General features: G+C 46.6%; 1 protein-coding gene across 1 annotated transcript in view; it reads left to right on the forward strand.

Annotated features, from left to right (window-relative positions):
- TRPC4 (transient receptor potential cation channel subfamily C member 4) overlaps positions 1-22,517 on the forward strand; it is a 90,402-nt gene that overhangs the window by 36,674 nt on the left and 31,211 nt on the right. The window contains exons 3-4 of the mRNA XM_090258497.1: positions 1,553-2,071; positions 19,953-20,289. Of these exons, the coding sequence (XP_090114623.1) occupies positions 1,553-2,071; positions 19,953-20,289 (856 nt within the window). The remainder of the gene's footprint in view (positions 1-1,552; positions 2,072-19,952; positions 20,290-22,517) is intronic.

Below are 22,517 nucleotides of genomic sequence, written 5' to 3' on the forward strand. Positions count from 1 at the left end.
ATTGTTAGCACTTTAAAGAAGTACAGAAACCAAAGATGAAATTATACTGAATCCAGAAAACCCCATTAAATTACGTCTGTCACTTAAATGTACTATTACTATGGGAACTTATTTACTTATAGTTACGTTTTCCCTAAATGTCTGCCATAGAAAATACTTAAAGATGACCTCTTGTTTGGTGTTGTTCAACGCATTTTTTTCTCTTTGTAATAGATGCGTAATTAAATTTTCAGTTAACGTTAGCTTAAAACAACAGATCACTTAAGACATAATGAAATATGTCTTGACCCCACGATCTCAAAAGACAGTGTGGTGTCCCTGATAAACACATTTTAAAAATCGTGGTTGTTAGTATCTTTTTCATCAACCGATTGCGTGTATGTCAAACAGATAATCTCATCCTTCTGACCATCACACAGTGTCTGTTATAAAACAGGTGGAGACGCCGCATTAAGAACATACAGGTTTAACTGCTCCTGTACCAGGCTTGTACCTCCCTGTGAACGCAGTGACGTGAACTTTCATGTCCGTATCGGCTTCCCCTGCTGGGGGTTTTCGTTTGATCCTGCTGCCGTTTCCCCCACATTTTACCAGCACCGCATTTTAATGTGACGTTTCGTTATTTTTTCCGCCACGCCTGCTTCACTCCTCCTTCTGTAGCTTTGGTTTTCATAGACGCCACGGGACGGTTTGCCAGCGGGGAGAAACGTCAAGCCAACACTCGCAGAGTGGCGTGGGCTGGGGTGAGCGGCGCAGGCTCGGCCGCGGGGGCCCTGTCTCGGAGGGCGGCTGCCCACCTGCTTGCCGAGGGTGCCCCCCCTCCCCCGTGGGAATGACGGGCAGTGAGGGCATCTGCGCCCCGCAGGTGCTTACGAGGGAGCGCCTGTTCATTATTCTCGTCACTGCCTTTCCTAGAGTCTAGCCCAAAGGGAATTATTCGCAGACACACTAGTGACCCGATTCACGAGGGAGCGTTTGCTTATTTCTGATAAAACAATGACAGGAGCAAAGGAGCCCCTGCCGCCGTCTGGAAAATGTGCCCAGAGGGTCAGGCACAAACAGAAGGTGAGCCGCTGCCTCTCCTCACTGGTTGGATGTTAGCACGCAGAAGACCAAAGACAAATTTTTAAAAACCTGAGAATTCAAGTACTTCTATACAGGGGAAAACTTGGTTTTAATGTAAATCAGTAACTATTTTTCAAATACCTTTCATCATTATTTAGGGAGTCAAGGTCTCTGGGACAGAAAGTCCAAGACTGTCAGCTAGGAAATAAGCTGGGAGCAAGAAAGTCTGTAATCAGAGAGTTTCCACAGCCCCTGATTCGAAGATTTCATAACGCGCCGTAATTCGGATTAAAGAAAGAATCGTGTTATTACATTGGAAAGTTATTTTTTTTCTGCGATTTCCTCTTTTGGGGACAAACAGCCATATATCGCCCGTGTAAAACCGGCCAAGGATTTAGGAACCTGCTCCGCCCGGCTCTGGCTGGCTGGCTGGCTGAGAGGTCTGGGCTCGAACGCACTCACCACCTCTCGTTCCTCTTTCTCGCAGGTGCCCCCCATCCTCCTGGACAAGCAGTTCTCTGAGTTCACCCCGGACATCACGCCCATCATCCTGGCAGCCCACACCAATAACTACGAGATCATCAAACTGCTGGTTCAGAAGGGCGTCTCGGTGCCCAGGCCGCACGAGGTCCGCTGCAGCTGTGTCGAGTGTGTGTCCAGCTCCGACGTGGACAGCCTGCGCCACTCGCGCTCCCGGCTCAACATCTACAAGGCCTTGGCCAGCCCCTCCCTCATCGCCCTGTCCAGCGAGGACCCCTTCCTCACCGCCTTCCAGCTCAGCTGGGAGCTGCAGGAACTGAGCAAGGTGGAGAACGAGTTCAAGTCCGAGTACGAGGAGCTGTCGCGACAGTGCAAGCAGTTCGCCAAAGACCTCCTGGACCAGACGAGGAGCTCCCGAGAGCTAGAGATCATCCTGAATTACCGCGATGACAGCAGCCTCATAGAGGAGCAGAGCGGCAATGACCTTGCAAGACTAAAACTGGCCATTAAGTACCGTCAGAAAGAGGTGAGTGTCGCCAGACCTAAAGCTGAATCACAGTGCAGTGAACTCGTACTTCGGAATTAGGTGTGAGCACTTCCTATTGAGCTGGATGTGGGTGACGCTTATCACTTGGTTTCTAGTCATTTGTCAGATTAATAACTGTGAAATACACCGAACAGTAACTGGTTTCGTAGTTGGTGACGGTTTTGGTATCTATTAGAATGGACACACTCACTTGGGCGTAACGACGAAACGCATGAATTTTAGAATTTTCAGACTGAGTGTGCTGCTTCTGTCCTTTACGAGTCTTGCTGCTGTAGAGAGTCCCACGGACCTCGGAGCTTTGGTTTTCGCATCTGCGTGATGGACTTAGTATTTATAACATTTGATCACATATGTGTTTATACATGAATGGACTTACTGGAACATTTGATTTTATATGTATTTATATCTATAAAAGATGTCCCTCAAGTTTTGTGTTTATCTGGGTATTTGCTTTAATTTCTGTTTTTCGTCCCGTGTGGACGATCTGGGTTTTCCTCTGGTACCATTTCCTTTTGACTAGGAGAGTCGCATTTCTTAGTTTTCTCTTATCTGAAAATGTCCCCGGTCCGCCTTTATTCTTGCAGAATGTTTTTGCTGGGAATAGAATTCTGGGGTGACAGCTTTTTTCTTTTCTTTATCAGCCTTTTAAGATATTGTCTCACTCTCTCTGGACTTTATAATTTCTAATGAAAAGGCGGCAATCATTTTAATTGTCATTTCCCTCTATGTAATATGCCATTTTTTCCTCAGGCTACTTTTAAGATCTTTTTCTTCATTCTTAGATTTTTAGAAATTCGACTGGTATGTGTCTTAACATTTGGGTGTCCTCATTTTTATCCTGATTGGAGTTTTCCTGAGCTTCTTAAATCTATAAATTTATTTTCTTCAACAGTTTGGGAAAAATTTAGGCTGTTATTTCTTCGAGTATTTTTTCTGACTCATTCTTTTTCTTTCATTCTTCTGAGACCAGTTATACCTCTTGATTTTGTTCCACAGATATTTGAGGTCCTGTTAATTTATTTCAAATTTTTTAGTTCTTTCTTCAAGTACAATAATTTTTATTGATTTATCTTCAAGTCAACTTACACTTTTCTCTGCTTTTCCATTATACTGTGAAGTTAATTCAGTATTTTTTTTTGCAATCAACACTTATTGAATACCTTCTTCTCTTTCTCATAGTGATATTTTTAAGTTTTAGATGTTTTATGTTCAGTTCTAGATTTTTATGTTTTTTTCTATAGTTTCTATTTCTTTGCTGAGCTTTCTAATGTTTGTATTTATTATCCCATATTTTTCTTTGTCACTTTGAGTATAGTTGTAACAGCTGCGCTGAAGTCCTTGTGTGCTACCTGTGTCATCTGGGTCACCGAGGCTTCAGCCATCATCGGCTGTCTCTTCTTTTGAGAATGGCTCACATGTCCCTGGTTCTCTCTCTAGGAAGGGATTTTGCATTACAGCCTGGATATTGTAAAAATTATGTTGTAGAGACTCTAGATGGTTATGATCATCTCAAGTATTTTCTTTTTTTAAAGTTGAAGCCAGTTTACTTAAAATCTCAGTTCAGCTCTTCCCCAGACCCCATTTAGATAGACAATCTACCCTACAACGACCTGGTTTAGGATCCAGTGCAGAATTCAGGAATCCTGACTTCTGACCTGCCCTGCTGGAGTTCTTTCTTCACTTTCCACCAGCTCTGGGATCCCTAAGGACCATCTCTGCTTCTGAAGACCAGAGTTCCTTACATTCTTCAGCCTTTGCCACCACATATTATAATATAGTATAGTATAGTCTCTTCTATTTTCCAGAATCTGCCTGTAAATTTCTTTTTTAGAACTATATAACAGTTTTTAATTTTATATAAAGGTACAGTTGGTCTTTTCAGGAGGTTTGATCTATGTATTAGTCTGCCGTGGCTGCCACAACAAGGTACCACAGGCCGGTGGAAACATACATTTAATTTCCCTCCGTGCGGAAGGCTAGGAGTCAGAGCAAGGGGTCCGCAGGCTTGTTCTTTCTTTCTGAGACCGGGGTCCTCAGCTTGTAGAGGGCTGTCTTCTTTCTCCTCCCTCTAAACCCAAGTTAACTTTGTTACCTCGTTAAAAAACGTACCGACAAACACAGTCACCTTTTGAGATATTGGGGGTGAAGACTCTAACAGGTGAATCTTGAGACAGCACCGTCTAGCCCAGAGCAGCGTAGAAGGACACTTAAGGCCGTGCCACACTGAGGCGCAGGCCATGAAAATGGGAGGCGCCGGACGGGATGCACCCCACCCCGGCTTCTAATTTGGTCTCAGCCTTCTCTTCGTGTCTGTTCCCAGCAATCTGTCACCCATCGGCTCATGCTGGCGTGCGAGAGGAAGCACACTTTGCACCCCCGCTCCTGTGCATCGGCAGTACCTGTAACGTCAGGTACAGCGCTCACATAGAATTAAGTCCGCATGGCTGCCTAAATGCAACCTGCCCTAGTGAACAGCAGCATCACAGCCGTGAGTGCGTTCTCTCCATTGTGCCTGATGTCCCATAACCAGCTGGGGTTGAGTTCATCTTCAAAATATTTCTTGGGTCTGCTTGGCCTCTGAGCCAAAGCCCATGGAACATAATAATGTCCTTGCTCAGTGTCCTAACGCATCCCCGTGGCTCTTGATTTCTCTCTGATGGGAGCCCAGACCCTAACAGTGCTCTTCAAGTCTGTAAACCCACGTTACAGAATTTGATTAACTCTATCCCATACTTGTGCATTATGTGTTCACTTTATTTAGTTGCCTGTGATCCCCAAATGGAAAGTAAACTACACTAAGACCTCTTCTGTTCATTGCAAGATCTGCGGCTCTAAAACGCAATGCAGAACCGGACGGACGGTTCAGCACAGTTGCCGCCTTAACCGCTAGGAGCACATGGAGTCACGGGAAAACGGCAGCTCAGAATAAAACACTAACCAGAAACACTGACGAGTTTTTAAAGGGGTACTCCTGCATGTTTAGAAGCCCTTTTAAAAGCACGTACGAGTCTTTGTATTAGTGGCAATGTTTTATATTCCATGATTACGGGCAACATTTTAACTGAATTATTTTAGCATTTTTAAATATAATATTAATGAACCAATAGTACTTAAAACATAGGTTTAAATACTTTAAGTTTGTAAAACAGAAGTAGTGCTCTGTTCTACAACTATTTTCTAAAGTCTTCATCTGTTAGTATTTCCTTTTCGTGAAACACTCAGTAAAAACGATCTTAAAACTCTAAGCCATGACAATTCGTTGATGATAAGTAAATGCTTTTATCAGTTTGAAAAATTTTTTTGAACGTATTTCTCCCTCTTTTCACTCCCTGTAAACTGTCGTGATTATGAACTGTCACCACGGAAACAAGCAGCTCCCTCCTGGGCAGCCGCAGTGGGGATGTTGGGGTTTTCTGCCCACACCTGCTAGCACGCCGTGCTCATCAGTCTCCGCCTCAAAGAGTAAAACTAGCCCGTGGGTGTGCGTATAAGCCCGTGGGCTCTCCGCGGCAGGTGGCCGTTCTCTCTCGCTGTATTCTTCTCCATGAACCTATTAAAAACCCCACAAAACCACGAAACCCAAGAGAAGCAGCTCCGAGGAAAATAAACTCACAGAGGACAGTTTAAAAATAAAATTTTCCAGCTTCCTAGTTTAAAAATACCCTGCTTCTTGGGACTTGCAATGATTAAAAATAGACCCGAAGTAGAAAGATTATGTTTTTTTAAGATCTGTTTATCTGAGATTTTATGTCCAAAATATTTGAGAATCAAAGTTTATATTTCATCAGTGATGTCTTACAAGCCCGCAGAGTAAACCACCCCCTCGCCCTCCCCTCGCCGTGTACACACAGTATTAATCACTTCCTGAATAAGCTATGCAGGTTCAGAGTTCAGCTTTATCTTGGAAAAGGATAAGTCAGTTTAGAAGTTTCTCTGTAAAACCCTTGGCTGGAAACTCAAAGCCAGTGTTCTTTTCCTAAACTGCCCCCGATTGGGGAAAGTATGGTAAAGGTCCCACACTCCTCACGTAACACAGTCTTTGTTATTTTTTGGTATTTATTTATTTATTTTCATTGCCAAGATTTTAAAAAATTGTCTTTACGTTTTTTCGATTACACTTTACAGTCAATATTATTCTGTATTCGTTTCAGCGTAGTAATTAGACAATCATGTATGTGTACTTTACATAATGACCAGCCCGGTATTCCCAGTCCCCACCGGGCACCACACAGCTCCCACAGCGTCACCGACTCTGTTCCCTGGGCCGGACGTCACGCCCTGTGGCCGCTCTGTAGCTACCAGTCTGTCCTCCTCAGTCCCTCTCCTTTCTCACCACCTCCACCTCCCCTCCCCTCTGGCAATCGACAGTCTGTTCTCTGTGTCCGTGAGTCCGTTCCTCACTTGCTCATTCACTTTGTTCGTTAGATGCCACAGATGCATGAAGCGATGTGGTCTTTGCCGTTCTCTGACGGGTCTGTGTCACTCAGCCTGCTACGCCCTTGGCCCATCCGTGCTGTCATGGATGGTTTTATATCAGGTGTCATGACACCTCCGATTTTGTTCTTCTTCCTCAAGATTGCTGTGGCTATTTGGGGTCTTTTGTGCTTTCATATACATTTTTAGATCATTTGTTCTAGCTCTGTGAAATATATTACTGGTATTTAAAAAAATGTATTGGGGTGATCTTGGATAATAAGATCGTATAGGTTTCAAGTGTGCATGTCTGCGACACGTGACCGGGGTATCACACTGTGTGTCCTCCACCCAAAGTCACCGCTTCCCCCATCACCATGTGTTCGGCTCCCTCCCCTCCCCCTTTTCCCTGGTAACCCCCACACTGTGGCGCGACGCAACAAAGCAGGCTTAGGAACTGCACAACTGTAATGGACGTCTACCAAAAACCACAGACGTTTTAACAGAAGATGGGTCGTGCTGTTGCACCGAAATCATGTCTATGTGACATTTTAGACCACTAACTTGAGAATTAATACATTCACAACCTCCTTTGTTTTACGGTTATTTTGTGAGGAGAATTTTTAAATAAAATCTCCATTTAGTAGAGTATAAAATCTACCTTTACTTGGTATAAGAGAGAACAGCCAATTACATGTTTTAGAGCATAGTACAGTCCTAGAAAGTGACTTCTCACAACATTACCTTGATGTGAAAGTCATAGTCTATCTTTTTCTTAAGAAATTCTTTGTTCACTTTTTCCTGCTGTAGGCTGAATATTTTGTCCCTCCCCGCCTGACAGTCCCTGTGTGGGACCCCAATGTGAAGCTGTCTGGGGGCTGGGCCTTTGCGGGGATCGGACATGCGGGTGGAGTCCTCCGGAATGAGCAGGTGGCCCTTAGAAGAAGAGACCCCTTCTGCCATGTGAGAACACAGGGACAACTGCTGTCTGAATCAGAACCGGGGGTCTTCGATCTGCTGGTAGCTTGGACTTGGACTTCTCAGCCTCCAGATTGTAAAAGATCAGTGCTCGTTGTGTATGAATCCACGGGTTCTGCCATGGCAGCAGGCCAGATGAGCTAAGACGGCTTCCTTACTGACAGAAAAATCCGTAACTTACACTGGAAACCTATTTAATTTTATTAACCAATATAACACAATAAATTCAACAAAAATTGTTTAAAAGAAACTCTACAACTAACGGAATCCATAGCCAGGTATCTCTGTCATACAAGTCTCTACTTTAGACGTAAGAGAAATTCAAGACCCATAATGAAGGTTAGTCAGCAGCTGACAAGTAATGGGATTGATAAGTAGAAAGTATAGTTAATAGTATATTTAGGTAGGAAACAATCATTTGATACTTATAGTTCCAAGCTGTATCTTTCTCTTTAACGCAAAAAACCATACCAAAGCTATAAAATTAATTTTACCATAGTTAAAAAATAGAAATGAGAGTATTTATGAACTACATTTTCTTGGGGGTGGGAGTAGTAACTAATCCCCTCAAAATCTGAAAAACATAAATAAAGGGCTTCTTTTAAAACTAAAACCAGCAACCAAAAAAAAAAAAAAAAGAAAGAAAAGAAAAGAAAAAGGTTTTGTGCATATGTATTTACTTTATTGCTTCAGCATTGCCTATTAAAACACATCCCAATCAATACTTATTTTGTTGATACACCAAGCCTTATACAGTCGGGGATGAGTACTTTATCTCAACGTTTATATAAATCAGCAAAGTGAGTCTAGTAATCCAGCAGGAGTAAGAAATCAGTATTAATTTGCAGCAAAATGAGAGTTGTTTTCCCATATGGAGTGGTCATGCTTATTTATTGAGAAAATCGTTCTCTTCCTCACACTCTGGATGCAGCCGCAAAGCCAGTTAAACATCTCTGACTCCCTCGGAAAGAATATCTCATCGTTGGCACGTCTTTCTTTAGCCGTCGGCCATCTGTTTAGACAGGGCCTCTTCTTCCTGCTGCGGAGCAGCGTTCAAGCCAGACAGTAACGGGGCCGCGGTTTTGAAGGTAGTAAAGTGTGTATTTCTGACGTTGCTATTCATATCTTATTTATCTGTTCTAAAAATATTTTCCACAATCTTCTTTGACCAGAAAGTATGCAAAGCATCGTAGAGGCAGAGATAAATAATGGCAAATGGGAGGTATAAATCTCTGTATGGAGGTAGAGATGAATATATTAACGAAGAGTTCTTGATTCTAACTGATGCTGATGTATGTTTCTCTAGAGCAAACCTACCACCGGGAAAGGTGTTTCTGTCCTGGAAGGAATGCTGGCCAGAGAAGCAGGGCGTGGGGACTGGGGTGGCGAGTGAGGAGGGGACAGCGTTGGGACGGGCTGCAGAGCTTAGAACACAAGCTTGAAGAGAGAAGAAATAATTTCACATTTTCTAGTCGCTTCACATGCAAGGTTTTGCCTTTCTCCATTAACTAGGGATCCTACAGCAATTCCTAATTAATAATAATGGTATTTTAAATATTAATTCTAAACTTTTGCAAGACAAGGTTATCTGCGTTTCCTACTTACTTGGCACCTCTCTGAGGTATCCAGCAGACCCTTCTGAGGTTTTATATTCTTTTCAAATCTGGGCATTGGGCAGCACTAGGTTGTGACATTTATACTAGGAGGTGCTGTCACCTCTTAGATAATGAGTGAATGAATGTCCCAAATCCTCAACTCAGGATTCTCAATCTTTAAACATTTAACTACACCCTGGCTGCTGTGGCTCAGTGGATTGGACGTTGGCCTGCAAACCAAAGGGTCGCCGGTTCGATTCCTGGTCAGGGCACAGGCCTGGGTTGTGGGCCAGGTCCCCAGTTGGGGGCACGTGAGAGGCAGCCACACATTGATGTTTCTCTCCCTCTCTTTCTCCTTCCGTTCTCCTCTCGCTAAAGTTAAGTAAATAAATCTTAAAAAACAAAACAAAACAAAACTCACTTAGCTACATATCGAGGTCAGTATTGCAGAGGAGACTCCCCATGTGTCCCTGCCCAGTGTGTCCTCCCCCCAGGTCCTGGGCTGGAGCATTGCCTCTTGGACAGGCTGCCATTAGAGGACATTTCCTGCTCTGCAGAGACTCGTAACTTGTACATATTAACAGAAGATGATTGTGGTAAAAATGAAATTGAGAGAATACGTCAATCCCAAGAAATTTTAATACAGAGTCTTCTTCAGCCTTTACTAAATGCTATTTTCAGTATGCTGAGGAGGGAGAGGCTACTTGGTTGCTATTTATTTTTACAGAGAAGGAAGAAGAAGTTCCTTTGCCATTGTTTTGACCTTCAGGTTTTTAATTTTCAGCTAACTTGATAAATGAAGTGATGCGCTGGAAATTAAGACTTCCAACTTTACTGTGATTAAATTCTGGGACTAGATATGAAAATACCCCCCTTTTGGAACTCCTGTTGTGACTTTTGAATCACTTGGAAACTTGGGAGTGAGGGACCTGTCGCAGGACTGAGAGTAGGATCATGGTCTTACTGAATTTAGGAACAGCAGAAGAGTGCAGACTGTCTTCAGCTTTCCACAATGTTTTGCGCAAAGTAAAATTATCCTGACGAAAATATAAGTAAACATCCTGACTACATTTCTCATACGTGTGACGGACCCAGACCCGCCCCGGGAATGCCTGCTGGCGGCTCCCCGACGCTGGCCATCACACGTCCCGACGAGATGAAGCAGACAGCTTCTGTTTGCTGTCAGGTGGACTTTCCACCCCGAGAGGAGAATTTAGCAAGACATTCACGAGCCTTTGTAAACGTCCTCATAGCTTTCCTTTGTTTTTACTGAAAGTCTAGGTACTAAAAAAAGGCATCCTGTATAATTACCACTATCTCTGTTTTGCTAAGACGGTGGCTTTGTTGACTACCAAGTATGGAAGCCTCCTGTCGGAACCGAAACCTGCATCCCTGTCTTAGGGCAGAGGAAGCACCGGCTCCGCGGGGCGAGGAGGACAGGAGGCTGCTTGCCCTTCTCCTCCTGGATCAGGAGACGCAGAGCAGAGGCCAGCGTTGTGGGAAGCCCCCGGGGGAACGCGTAGTTCCTTCAGTGCCGGCACCTACGTGTCTGTCATTCACTAATGCACGTGAAAGACCAAGACGGATCCAGGGAGCTGCGATTTTGTCTGACTTATTTTCATCTCATCATCAAACCGTTCCCCGTTAAGTACACGCAGCTCTCAAGGGGCAGCATTGCTTCTGCTGCTAAGAAAACAGGTGCAGTTTGGGTCCCAGAGGAGCAGAGGATGAAGTCACGCTGTGGTAGCTTGTCTGGGGGCGGAGGGCGGGGGTAAGAACGGCTACCGGTGCTGGCCTAGAAAACGTAACAAAAACTGAACTCTTTCTATATATTCGAATCCTGGGCTTATTAAAGAGTTTGCCTTGGACTTTGTAATCCGATGATATATGCATAACCGACTCTAAGCATTATGCTCACATCCTGTGATATTTAAAGAGAACCACTGAAAATTTTCTGAAGCAATCCCTAATCTACAGACAGATTGTGTTACAGAAATTTATAAATTGATAAAATGTGCTTTGGCTATCGTTTAGAACAGAGTGATATTAAGAATTGAATATTTAAGCCAAAACATATAAGTTGCTTTAGCCTGTCAGGATGTGTTGTCTGATTAATACCACCTGTTCAAAATGACGTAAGAGAACAAAACTTTGGATCCATTTTTAAACTGTTTCAATTTTATATGAGTAATAATCCTGACCCTCTGTATAGAGACTGAAAGGGATTTTTAAAAATATGAGTATTTTATGTGTATGTGCTTTAACGGTGATGTTTTCTTGCATGAGCCCAACATTGGTCCTTTCTTCCCAATGTTTGGACATCATCAACAGTTTTAAATTTAAGGAAACATGTTCCTTGGGATTGATTTATCATTTTCTTACATTTCCCATCAGACACGCATACTCTGATTGCACAAAAGAACAAGGCAGAGGGAAGAATACCATCGCCATCTTCCTGTGAGGCCATATTAAGGGGACAAGAGGGGACTGAACCCCCCATTTCCCTCTTTCCTGGTCCCGCTTTCACTGATTCAAGTGGGATTGGACCATGTTTCCACAAAATGCTTTTCCTTGGTGACCCCTTGAAATACTCCGCCTCTGCGCTCCTTGTATAAAGATGGATTTCCCAAGACAAACCCGATTTTTAGTAGTTTCTGAACACTGACGTCTAACCGGGCCTGAGACAGCTTTCTCCACCTCCACACAGACAACACGGGGGGACTCCGGGCCTGCCCGGCCTCACACACATCAAGACACTGATTTTCAACCTGTGCGCCCCAAGAATCTCTAAAGCACACAGCACCTGACTCTTTACTCAGGGGCACTGACCCTCTTCCCTGAGACTGTCAAATAAGAAGAGTGACACCAGCCAACACAACAATAACCGTCCAATGTGAAGGAATCGAAATTATACCTTTTTTTTGGTCAGATCAGCAAAAAATATATTTCGGGGTGTGCTGCAGAATTTTAGCAATTAGTTCATATGTGCCAGGAGATGAGAAATGTTGACAATCGCTGCATTAAGAAGGAACAGGAGCGGCTAATTTTGTGATTCCTGGAAATGAGGTCAAGAATGGAAAGTGTCCTTACTGTTGACCTTAAAGATGTCAACTCGGGCTTTTCCCGTGAATAATTAGTCCCTGATTAAATGGGCCCCTGGCCTTGAGAGTGTTTAGCAGCTCCTTCTGCTGCGTAAATATTCGCTGACGTCCCATGCCAGGTAGCAGAGCCAGGGGGCGCGTGGGGACGAAGGACAGGCCCTGGGAGAGGAGCTCACTGTGACCCATCATGAAAGTGCAGGAGGAAGGGGAGTCAGTGACATCATCAGTGTAGGTTCAAAGGGCAAGGCCAGTGCTGAGAAAAGGAACGGGTGACCCCGGGGGGGCCTGGGAGGATTAGAAGCTGTGTTCGAGGACCCAGAGGAAGTCACTGTGAGAAATAAGAGGCGGGTAAGCCCAGGCCAGCTTGTCAGCACGTGCAAACCTGCAACAGCACGGAAGGCCCGAACCTTCTGAAAACCGGGTGCGCCGAAGTGCCCGCCGATGTGCAAGGCAGGGGAAGCCAGGCCGCGACAGAGGGCCCGCGGGCTCTGAGGGGCTTGCCTTACACTGGGGCCTCTTCCTGGGGACTGTGAATACGGCACAGACTTTTAGATCAGGAGGAGGCCCAGGTGACTTCGCACCTGGCAGGGCTTTCCGCGGAGCCTTGCGGTGCACACACAGGGGGGCCCAGAGGCTAACGGCGTGGGCAGAAAGCAGGCCTGTTTCCCAGCTGAGACCTGCGATAATGACTTCTGAGGCGATGGTGACATCTCACGCTGATCGGAACTCAGAGGTGGTGTCGCCGTGAAATAAGGAGGCGAACGCGAGATAAGGAGCCAACCTGATAACCCCGGTCACAGACTGAGGTACATAAGTCATCCCGAACGTGCTTACGATGCCAGCCCCAGAGGGACCTTTTTAAGCAGCTTTATTTACTGAGGTGCAACGGGCACGCCATACGCTGGACATGTCTAAAGTGGACCCTTCGATAACGTGTGACCACAATTAGTATCGTGAACATGTCTCCTGCCCCCACAAGTTCCTTGGCCCTTTAGTATTTTCTCCTGGCCACGTGCCCCTCCCCCGAGGAAGGGTGTCCCGCCTCCTGTCCCTGCAGGTCGCTTTGCAGTTTCCAGAGTTTATATAAAGAGAACGGCGCAGCAGGTCCCCCTTTCCCGCTGGCTGCGTTCATTCGTAAGCATTTTGAGATTCCGCCGTGTGTGCACCTCGGTCGTTCCATCCCCTTTAAGCGCCGAGTGACCTTTCCTAGTAGGAGTAAACCACGTCCCGTGGATCCGGTCACTGCTGGCTGGAAATCTGAATTGTTCTGGTTTGGGCTATTGCATCCAACCTATTTGTGACATTTACATGCAAGTCTTTGAAGAGACATATAGGCCTTCTTTTCTTTTGCACTAATGCCTGGGATTGACATGGGTCCATTTTATGGCAAGTATAGGTTTAACTTTTTTAAAAAACCTGAAAATTGTTTACAAAAGCGATTGGCCATTTAACTTTTTTTTTTTTAAGTATATTTAATGATTATGTTGTTACAATAGTTTCAGGGTTTTTTTCCCCTTTGCTCCCCTCTGCCCAGTACCCCGCTTCCTTCCAGCAATCCCACCCCCCTTAGTTCATGTCCTCGGGTCGTGCGTATAAGTTCTTTGGCTTCACCCTTTCCTATGTTATTCTTAACATCCCCCTGTCTATTTTGTACCAACTGATTATGCTTCTTAGTCCCTGCACCATTTCCCCATTTCTCCCCCTCCCCCCTCCCAGCTGATAACCCTCCAAATGATCCCCACACCTATGATTCTGTTCCCATTCTGGTTTGCTTAGTTGGATTCTGTTTTCATTTTTTAGATTCAGTTGTTGATAGTTGTGAGTCTGTTGTCATTTTAGTGTTCATAGTTTTGATCTTCTTTTTCTTAAATAAGTCCCTTTAACATTTCATATAATAATGGCTTGGCGATGATGAACTCCTTCAGCTTTACCTTGTCTGGGAAGCACTTCATCTGCCCTTCCATTCCAAATGATGGCTTTGCTGGATAGAGTAATCTTGGTTGTAGGTCCTTGCTTTTCGTCACATTGAATACTTCTTGCCAGTCCCTTCTTGCCTGCAAAGTGTCTTTTGAAAAATCAGCTGATATTCTTATGGGGACCCCTTTGTAGGTAACTCTCCACTTTTCTCTTGTGGCTTTGAAGATTCTCTCTTCATCTTTCACCTCTAGCATTTTAATTATGATGTGTCTTGGTTTGGTCCTCTTTGGGTCTAGCTTGTTTGGGACTCTCTGTGCTTCCTGGACTTGTATGTCTATTTCTTTCACCAAATTTGGGAAGCTTCCCTCCATTATTTCTTCACATAAGTTTTCAATTTCTTGCTCCTCCTCTTCTTATGACACCCCCAGGATTTGGATGTTGGCATGTTTAAAGTTGTCCCAGAGGTTCCTAAGCCTCTCCTCATTTTTTTTTTTCAATTCTCATTTCCTCATTCTGCACTGGTTGACTGTTGTTTTCTTCCTTATGTTCCAAATCATTGATTTGAATCCCAGTTTCCTTCCCTTCACCATTGGTTTTGTGTGGATTTTCCTTCGTTTCATTTAGCATAGCCTTCACTCCTTCCCTTATGCATTTGCCGTACTCAAGCATATCTGTCAAGCCTGTGAGCATCTTTATTACCAGTGTTTGGAATTCTGTGTCTGTTAGGTTGGCTGTCTCCTCCTCGCTTAGTTCTCCCACTGGAACCTTGATCCATTCCCCCTTTTGGGCCATACTTCTCTGTCTCCTCATCTTGACAGGCTCCTGTGTTTGTTTGCCTCTGTGTCTTAGGTAGAGCTGTCGCTCCTGTTATGTTGTAAGGGACAGAGCCTTAGGTAAATGTTGTGACATTGTACGTGGGGGAGGGGACTGAGAGGAAACAATGCTGCTTGCTCAGCACTCCCCCTTTTTCAGGTACCTCTCCCACCTTCATATAGGACTGGCACCCCTCTAGCTGCTGTCCTGGCCATCGTTCCCAGAGTGGGTGGGTCTGCGGATGTTCTAGGACCCTGGGGGCCCTTTAAACAAGCAGACTCTGTTGAGAGAGCGGCAGTTTCTGCCTCCGCCCCAACCCCCACTGATTTGCACAGTCAGAAGCAATGAGGCTTGATTTTCCCCGGTGCTGGGACTGTGAGCTGCGCAGTCTGGTGAGGGGCTGGGAGGGCTCCCCAGGTGTCCCTCCCCGCTTTTTAAAATGTGTGACTGCGCTTTCCCCCAGCCTGCTGATGCCACCACACTGCATCCTCTCTGCCCTGGCTCCGCCCCTCCTACCTGTCTGGGTGTTTCTTCTTTATATCTTTGTTTGCTGGGCTTCCATGCAGCTTGGTTTTCTGGAACTTCTGGTTGTCTCTAGTTTTGAGGTAGTTGTGTTCCTTCTTAGTTGTGGAGGGAGACGCAGCATGTCTGTCTAGCTCTCCATCTTGGCTGGAAGTTGGCCATTTACCTTTTGATGGTCAATGTATGAGCATTCCAGTTCCCCTAAGTTCCTGCCAACCCATATCATGGCCCCTTTTATTTAGCCGTTCTAACAGGTGTGTAGTGGTCTCCCACTGTGGTTTTAACCTGCGTTTCCCTAATGGAAAGCGATACTGAGCATGTACAACATCGGTATGTCTTTTGATGGTATCTGTTCAAATCTTGAGTCCATTTTTTAAAGATTGGGTTGTTCTCTTGTTCTTGTGCGTGGGCAGTTGACGTACACATGGTCAGAGAGAATCAGAGCTAAACAACACAGTTTTCTGGATGCCAGGGACTCTCCGGAGCTTCTCTCAGGCCACGCGTGGATGAACAGGGCTTCCTGTCTCATCCGGGCAGGTGCAGGCAACTCAGCTGTGTATGCAGACAGGCAGATAAGCAGCTCGATGGCCCCAAATCATTAATTGTGGACTTCCTGAGTGAGTTGTACCTGTGTGACTTTCAAGGGATCATTTTCTGGTAGAAAAAAATATCTGCTGATAATTTAAACATAAGAATATGGCCCAAGCAGGCAAACCTCTAGGTGGCCAGAGCGTCTCTTACGTGGGAGAGTTCTGCCCCTGCCCCACCCAGACGTCTCTTCTCAGGCCAGTGCCCGCGGGTTTCCCCTGGGCCCCGACTTCCGCCCCAAGGCACGTCCTGAACCCGATCCAAGTCTCACGCCTCTCATTTTCTCCGGCCCCCAAAACTTCCTTTTTGAATCCCATCACCTGAAAGCCCCCTTTCGACTAGTGAACAACTGTGTACATGCCTCATGCCCTGCTTGTCTAAGTGGTGGAATGATTTGTCAGGTAAAATATACACTTTTCCAGAAAACCCTCGGGGAAAAGACTTAATTACAGCAGCAGACTGATATGGGAGAGGGTTTTATGGAGGGAACCTTCTTTTTTCAGAAAGTCTTAAATGCACATCCTTTTCCATCAGTCCTTGTGAGAAAATAAGGAAGCAGAAAAGTAGGGTAGGGAGAGGAGGGGAATTAAACATGGGGTGGAAGGCGGGGCTTTAAAAAATGATTTATGGATTTGGAATATATTTAATGCATTTGAAACAGCAATGTTTACGTAGACGATAGAACCAAAACCTATAGACGAAGGAGCTACGGGAACACGAGTCATTATCGATGTATGGTTTGCATGGTGTGCCCCCCAAATGATGCATGAAGCTCCTCACCCCAGTAACTCAGAATTCTACCATATTTGGAAAAAGGGGCAGGGGTCCTATAGATAAAAGCAGTTAAGATGAGGTCACGTTGGCGCGGGGTAGGCTCATGGTCCGGGGTGACCGGGGTCCTCACGAGACGAGAGGACGTCATGTGAAGTGAGCCACGGGGACAGAGTGCCACGTGACAGCAGAGGCGGAGATGAAATGAGGCAGCTGCCGGCCAAGGGGCGTCACTGCCAGGAGCCTGCACGGGGCAGGCACAGCTCTGCCCAGCGTCTGACGGGGAGCATGACCTTGCCGAACTTTGATTTGGGGCTTGACGCCTCCAGGACTGTGTGATAATAAATTTCTTCTGTGTTAAGCCATGCGGTTTGGGGCACTTTGCCTGGCAGCCCTCAGCTACTAATACAATGAGCAGATGTATTTCCATAAAACTTCGGAGATCAAATGGGCTCGGGAAAAAACCAACAGTGACGTCCGCGTCTGCCCTCCGCTGCTCTGGGCTGCGGGTCGCGTTCCCCGGAGGAATTCCCGCTGACGGTCGCAGGTCCCATGTCTCACACCCAGGTTCCCCACGCACCTGCCATATCCCCTATTTTAAGCCCTTCTTCCCACGCGCTTCGTGATCTGGCCCTACCCGCTGAGACGCGCGTTCACGCAGGGAGCTATCCTAAGGAAAGACCGACCGGGGTGTGAACGAGCAGCCCTGTGCTCCTGGCAAGCAGAGGTCCTGAAACGGACGAGGAGAGAGGGGAAATGGCCCCTCCCCCCTTCTGAAGGACATCACGTAGGTCGTCTTAGAGAGAGAGAGAGAGTGTGTGTCTTCCCAATGGGTCAAGGCCGTGGGTTGGATCCCCGGTCAGGGCACGTCCACGAAGCAACCGATGCATGCTGAAGGCATGGCTAAGTGGAGCGGCAAACGGATGCCCACCCCCACTTGCTCAAGTCAGTAAGTTTCCTTTAAGAAGGAGAGACAGAGGGGAGCTCATTATTCAGTAAGCCTCACAAGACATTGAGGGCAAGAGGCTGGAGAGGAGGACCAGCAGCGGTGACAGCCAGGTGAGGAGGGGGCAAGGGTGAAAAGCGACACCACGGAAGAGTCCCTTTAGCGGGCGCGTCCCTTCTCACGCTCCACGTGCAGCCAGGGGTGGCCGATGCGGCGGAGGCGCGCAAAGCTGTCTTCTCTCCCGGCTCTGCGGTGTGCGGTGTCCGCTCAGCCCTCTCTGGCATGTGCGGGCCGGAGCGGGGAGCCCCGTGAGCTCTGTCTGCTCTCCCCAAATCGCGGAAGTTTCCTCACTCCATCACAGACTAGCTAATTTTATCCCAGACGCCGTAAACAGATAATTAACAACGGAGGCTTCTTTTTTAGTCTGGGAAGTGTGTTAGCCAAGACGGTGGAAGGAGCTGCTTCAGGGAAGCAAAGGGTTTAGAGAGCTCAGACGAAAACGATCTTCACCCTCACCCCGAGGCTGGAGTTAAAATCTTACGTGCTTGTGTGATCTAACCTGTCTGAAGCAGGTATGACCCCTCACTGAAATGTACGTGCATACATCAGCAGGCAGGGGAAAGATTCTGTTCAGGGACATCAGCTGTTGATTCTGAAAAGGTGTAAAGCAGACCCTGTTTTACAGGGTCTTGTGCGATTTAATATTTTCAGAAATAACTGGCCTTGACATTATATGAGAGAGGAACTATATCCTTTCGGCTCGTAGGAATAACTAGTGTTCATTCCCATTGTGTCTTTTGTCTCTTCTGGGTCTTTGTCCTCATGGCAGAAAGCGCAGCGGAGCTTAGTGCTCCAGACCAGGAGGCTCTGAGTAAGAGTGGACACCCCTTCTGAACATGCCACTGCCCCGTGTGGGACGCATCGGTGGCTGGTCAGGGAAACCGGCACATTGGGGGGGGGGCCCAGACGAGGACCAAACTTTCTTCAGTTTCCCGTCTCCCAGTCTCACCTACATTCGCCTGCAGCCGGCAGTCACATGGGGGTACCTTAGAAACAACGTAATGTTCCGCCTTCACATTTGTCTTCATTTCTGAGAAAGCATCTAGGTAGCCACCTAGAAATGATAGTTTTTTCTCCAGGTTTTGTGATAGTTCAAAGCAATTCTTCATACGCACCCTGAAGGGGATGTCGGTGAACAGAGGTGGACTTTCTACCACCTGCTGCCCTGTGTGGTTTTCAGAGAATCCGCAGCACCTCCTGACCCTCCCTTCCCGCTGCCTAATCTGGGCTCTGTTTGTTGGCCAAGCTCAACAGTGTAATGTATGCAATGTTGGCTCTTCACCGCCCACCGTATTTCCTTTCCCTTTGTGCCCCCACCTCCCATTACTGCCCACTCACCAGCCCGGCTCCGTTGCCAAACCAGCTTTGAATCCAGGCCCAGAAATGATTTCAGGAGCTGAATCCTGCCCCCGCCTCCCCAGCCCTGTCAGATGGAGCTTGTCATCGTCCCTTCTGGATTGGTAGACATCAGAAGCGTGGTGGGCGCCCGAGGGCTGGGCCCGGGGCGAGTCCTTGAACTCCGGTCGGCAGGGCTGGGTCCGGCCTCCATGTCCAAGGAGAAGAGGCAGGCGGTCTGATACCTGGACGGGGGAGTCTTTGAACTTGCCGGAGCCGCGGGGTTTGTTAGTCAATCGTCTGTGGAGGACAGACTCTCAAGTTTATCAGCCAATCCTCGAGGCTGAACTCAAGCTTTTTAACCAATGTGCTCGCAGATGCGATTAAATCTTACTTTTTAACCTTTTAATAAGGCTGATGAAAGCTTAATTAGTCCACAACTTAATCTGTATGGCTGTTCTCTGATGCTTGATTATCTTTTGAATGCAAACTTCTTACAGAAATCTTTGAACGTTAACCCCCAACTTTGTGACACTATTTTAATTAAGATTAGGTTATGGAATATGTAAATACCTATGAAGTGTCATGGTTACAGTACTCTGTCATATGCTAAGAGGGAGAAGGACTGTATGTTGCGTGTAAGACTCCACGCGATCGCACGTGTAGATGGACGCAGTGGGCGTCCGCAGGTCCCTGTGGGTGGAAAGGGTCTGTGTGTGTGGCGCTGGTCACGCCCGGCGCCGACGGGACGCAGGGCAGGGGACGGTGGCGGAAGCCCGCGCACGCGACACTGACGCTCCCTCTGTCTCCCTCCCGCGCAGTTCGTGGCGCAGCCCAACTGCCAGCAGCTGCTGGCGTCCCGCTGGTACGACGAGTTCCCCGGCTGGCGGCGGCGGCACTGGGCCGTGAAGATGGCCACCTGCTTCGTCATCGGACTGCTCTTCCCCGTGTTCTCCGTGTGCTACCTGATCGCTCCCAAGAGCGCCCTGGGGCTGTTCATCCGCAAGCCCTTCATCAAGTTCATCTGCCACACGGCCTCCTACCTGACGTTTCTGTTCCTGCTGCTGCTGGCCTCCCAGCACATCGACAGGTCAGACTTGAACCGGCAAGGCCCGCCGCCAACCATCGTGGAGTGGATGATATTGCCGTGGGTCCTGGGTAAATGTGCTCCCATCGACCGTGTCCGCGCGCGCCGCTGCCGCGAACTGTGTTGCTCGGGGTGGAGTGTCCGTCCGCGCTTAGGACGGGGTGTCCCAGACAGGCCCCCGCCCCGTGGCCGCCGGCCTAGCCCCCAAAGCTGAGTGACCAGCTTGCAGCCTAGTAGGTGCTGGAATCCCAGAATTTGATGATTTCCTGTCCCACGGAGGCTTCTCTGGGTTTCCATGTTTACTCTCTTAAAGCCCTTCCACGGGAGCCATTGGCCGTTACAAGTAATCGCTCTAACTTTCCAGTAGCTGTGCCTTCTAACAGATACGTAGGAGTGGCTGCAGAATTAGCCACTCTGTACATAAAGTAACCATAAACGTTCTTCGACATTAATCCGCTGATCTTTCAAATTAGGTAGTAAATCAAAACAAGAGGAAAGTTAACAATAGGGCATCCTTCCATTTCTATCTGACGCTCATAGGAGAGCGTTTTGGATCTGCAGCAAATGATGGGAAGGTAGGAGCCCTTAAAGTTCTGCGTTAACACCCGATTTCCCTTCCTGCTGTTATTACAGACCTCGTTAAAGTTGTATTTTAATTATTCTTCCTTCTATCCTACTGTGGTTTTCGGAGAAATCACATTTTCTGAATTTTGCTCGTTATCTTAAACCTTTCTGGTATTCTATCCATCCCATCATTTGTTAATTAGAAAATATGTGACAAAATTGGTGATTCACAAACTCAGAAGCTCAGTTTGGGGGAACTGTCAGAAGTGCCGCCTGGGTGGCGGAACGAGGACAAAGCAGGGAAAAGGCAGGACCGTGTCTAAGTCTGAGATGGGTACACTTTCCCAGTTCAAAGACTATAAATACTCTAAGTGCCGACCACAAGGAAAGGTCACAGGAAAAAGGTATGTTTTATGTATCTCCCTGGAAGAAAATGCCTTCTTTGGTGAACTTTAAAATAGACCAAAAGGACGAGCACAAGATCATCCCTGAAGGAAAGTTTAGATAATCTGTGTTTTTTGAATAAAGTATTATGACGTTGCAGCTGAGTTTCAATACGAAATGAGCCCGAGAGTTTCTGGTTAAATTCCACGCCTCCCAGGAGGAGCAGGGACGGTGTGCCGTCCTCTTCACAGCGAACGGCTTGGGAGCCATTCTTAAAGAAGCACCGAGGAAACTAAGTTTCCCGTGGCCGACCGTGAAAATCCTGGCATCCCAGGAAGACTGCAGAATATTTCATTCTGAAAAACGCTATAGACACCCTGCATCATGAGCACAGGTACTGCTTCTAGTCCTTCCTACAAGACGTCAGTGAAAAAACATATAGAATATGTAGAATGCTTTCTATGTAGTAAGCATGGTGCAGGACAATGATGATGTGGCGGGGGAGGAGAAAACAAAAGAGAACTCTCTTATCCTTATGAAGATTAAATTTTATAAAGAGATGGATAATAAATAAGGAGAGATGTTATACAATGCCAGGAAATGGTAAATGTTTGAAATGGTAAATGTTTAAAATGGAAGCTTCAAACTTTTAATAACTTACAGAATTAAAGCAGTCATCAGCTACCTCCTGTAAAAGTTGTAACAGACTTTTCCATGAAAGCTGGCTAGAAAAATCATATTTAAACCACCACGGGATGGTTAAATGCTGCATAAATTTAACTGAGAGTATTATAATTCAAGCCGAAAGAAATATGTGTTAGAGGAAACATTTTCTTTAGATATTCTGACTTCAAGGAGTTAATATATCTAGAAGTTTTTAGGATGAACACAGATTTTCTAGAATAAAAATAACATATGAATGACTATCTTGCTTACATAACGAGGCACGAAAAAGAGTGTTGAGCTGTCAGGTCTGTTCAGGAAGCCTGGTGACTTCGGATGCCTCCTGTCCGCGTGCCCAGGGTTTTGGTGGACCCGGAGTTATGACGGCTGTTCTCTCTGTTGCCGGCTCTTGTAGCAAAGGCCCTGGATTTGAACCCACGCCCGGGTCCCAGCAGGAAGGGGCCATTCAGTGATGGGTGGGGACAACCTCTCAGGATTTTCGACGTCTTTATTAGTAACAGGAACAGTTTAGACTGATGGCTTCCTAAGCCCCACTGAGCCCCGTGTCTGCTGGGGAGCTATCTTTATTAGCAGAGAAAAAAATGGATATTTTTTTTATTGCTTTTCTATTATAGTTGCCCCATTTTCCCCCCATTGCTCTCCCCTGCCCCGCCCACCTCCCCCGCTC

The sequence above is a fragment of the Furipterus horrens genome, unplaced genomic scaffold (genome assembly GCF_987537825.1).
Source record: "Furipterus horrens unplaced genomic scaffold, mFurHor1.1.pri manual_scaffold_12, whole genome shotgun sequence".
Lineage (NCBI taxonomy): Eukaryota > Metazoa > Chordata > Mammalia > Chiroptera > Furipteridae > Furipterus > Furipterus horrens.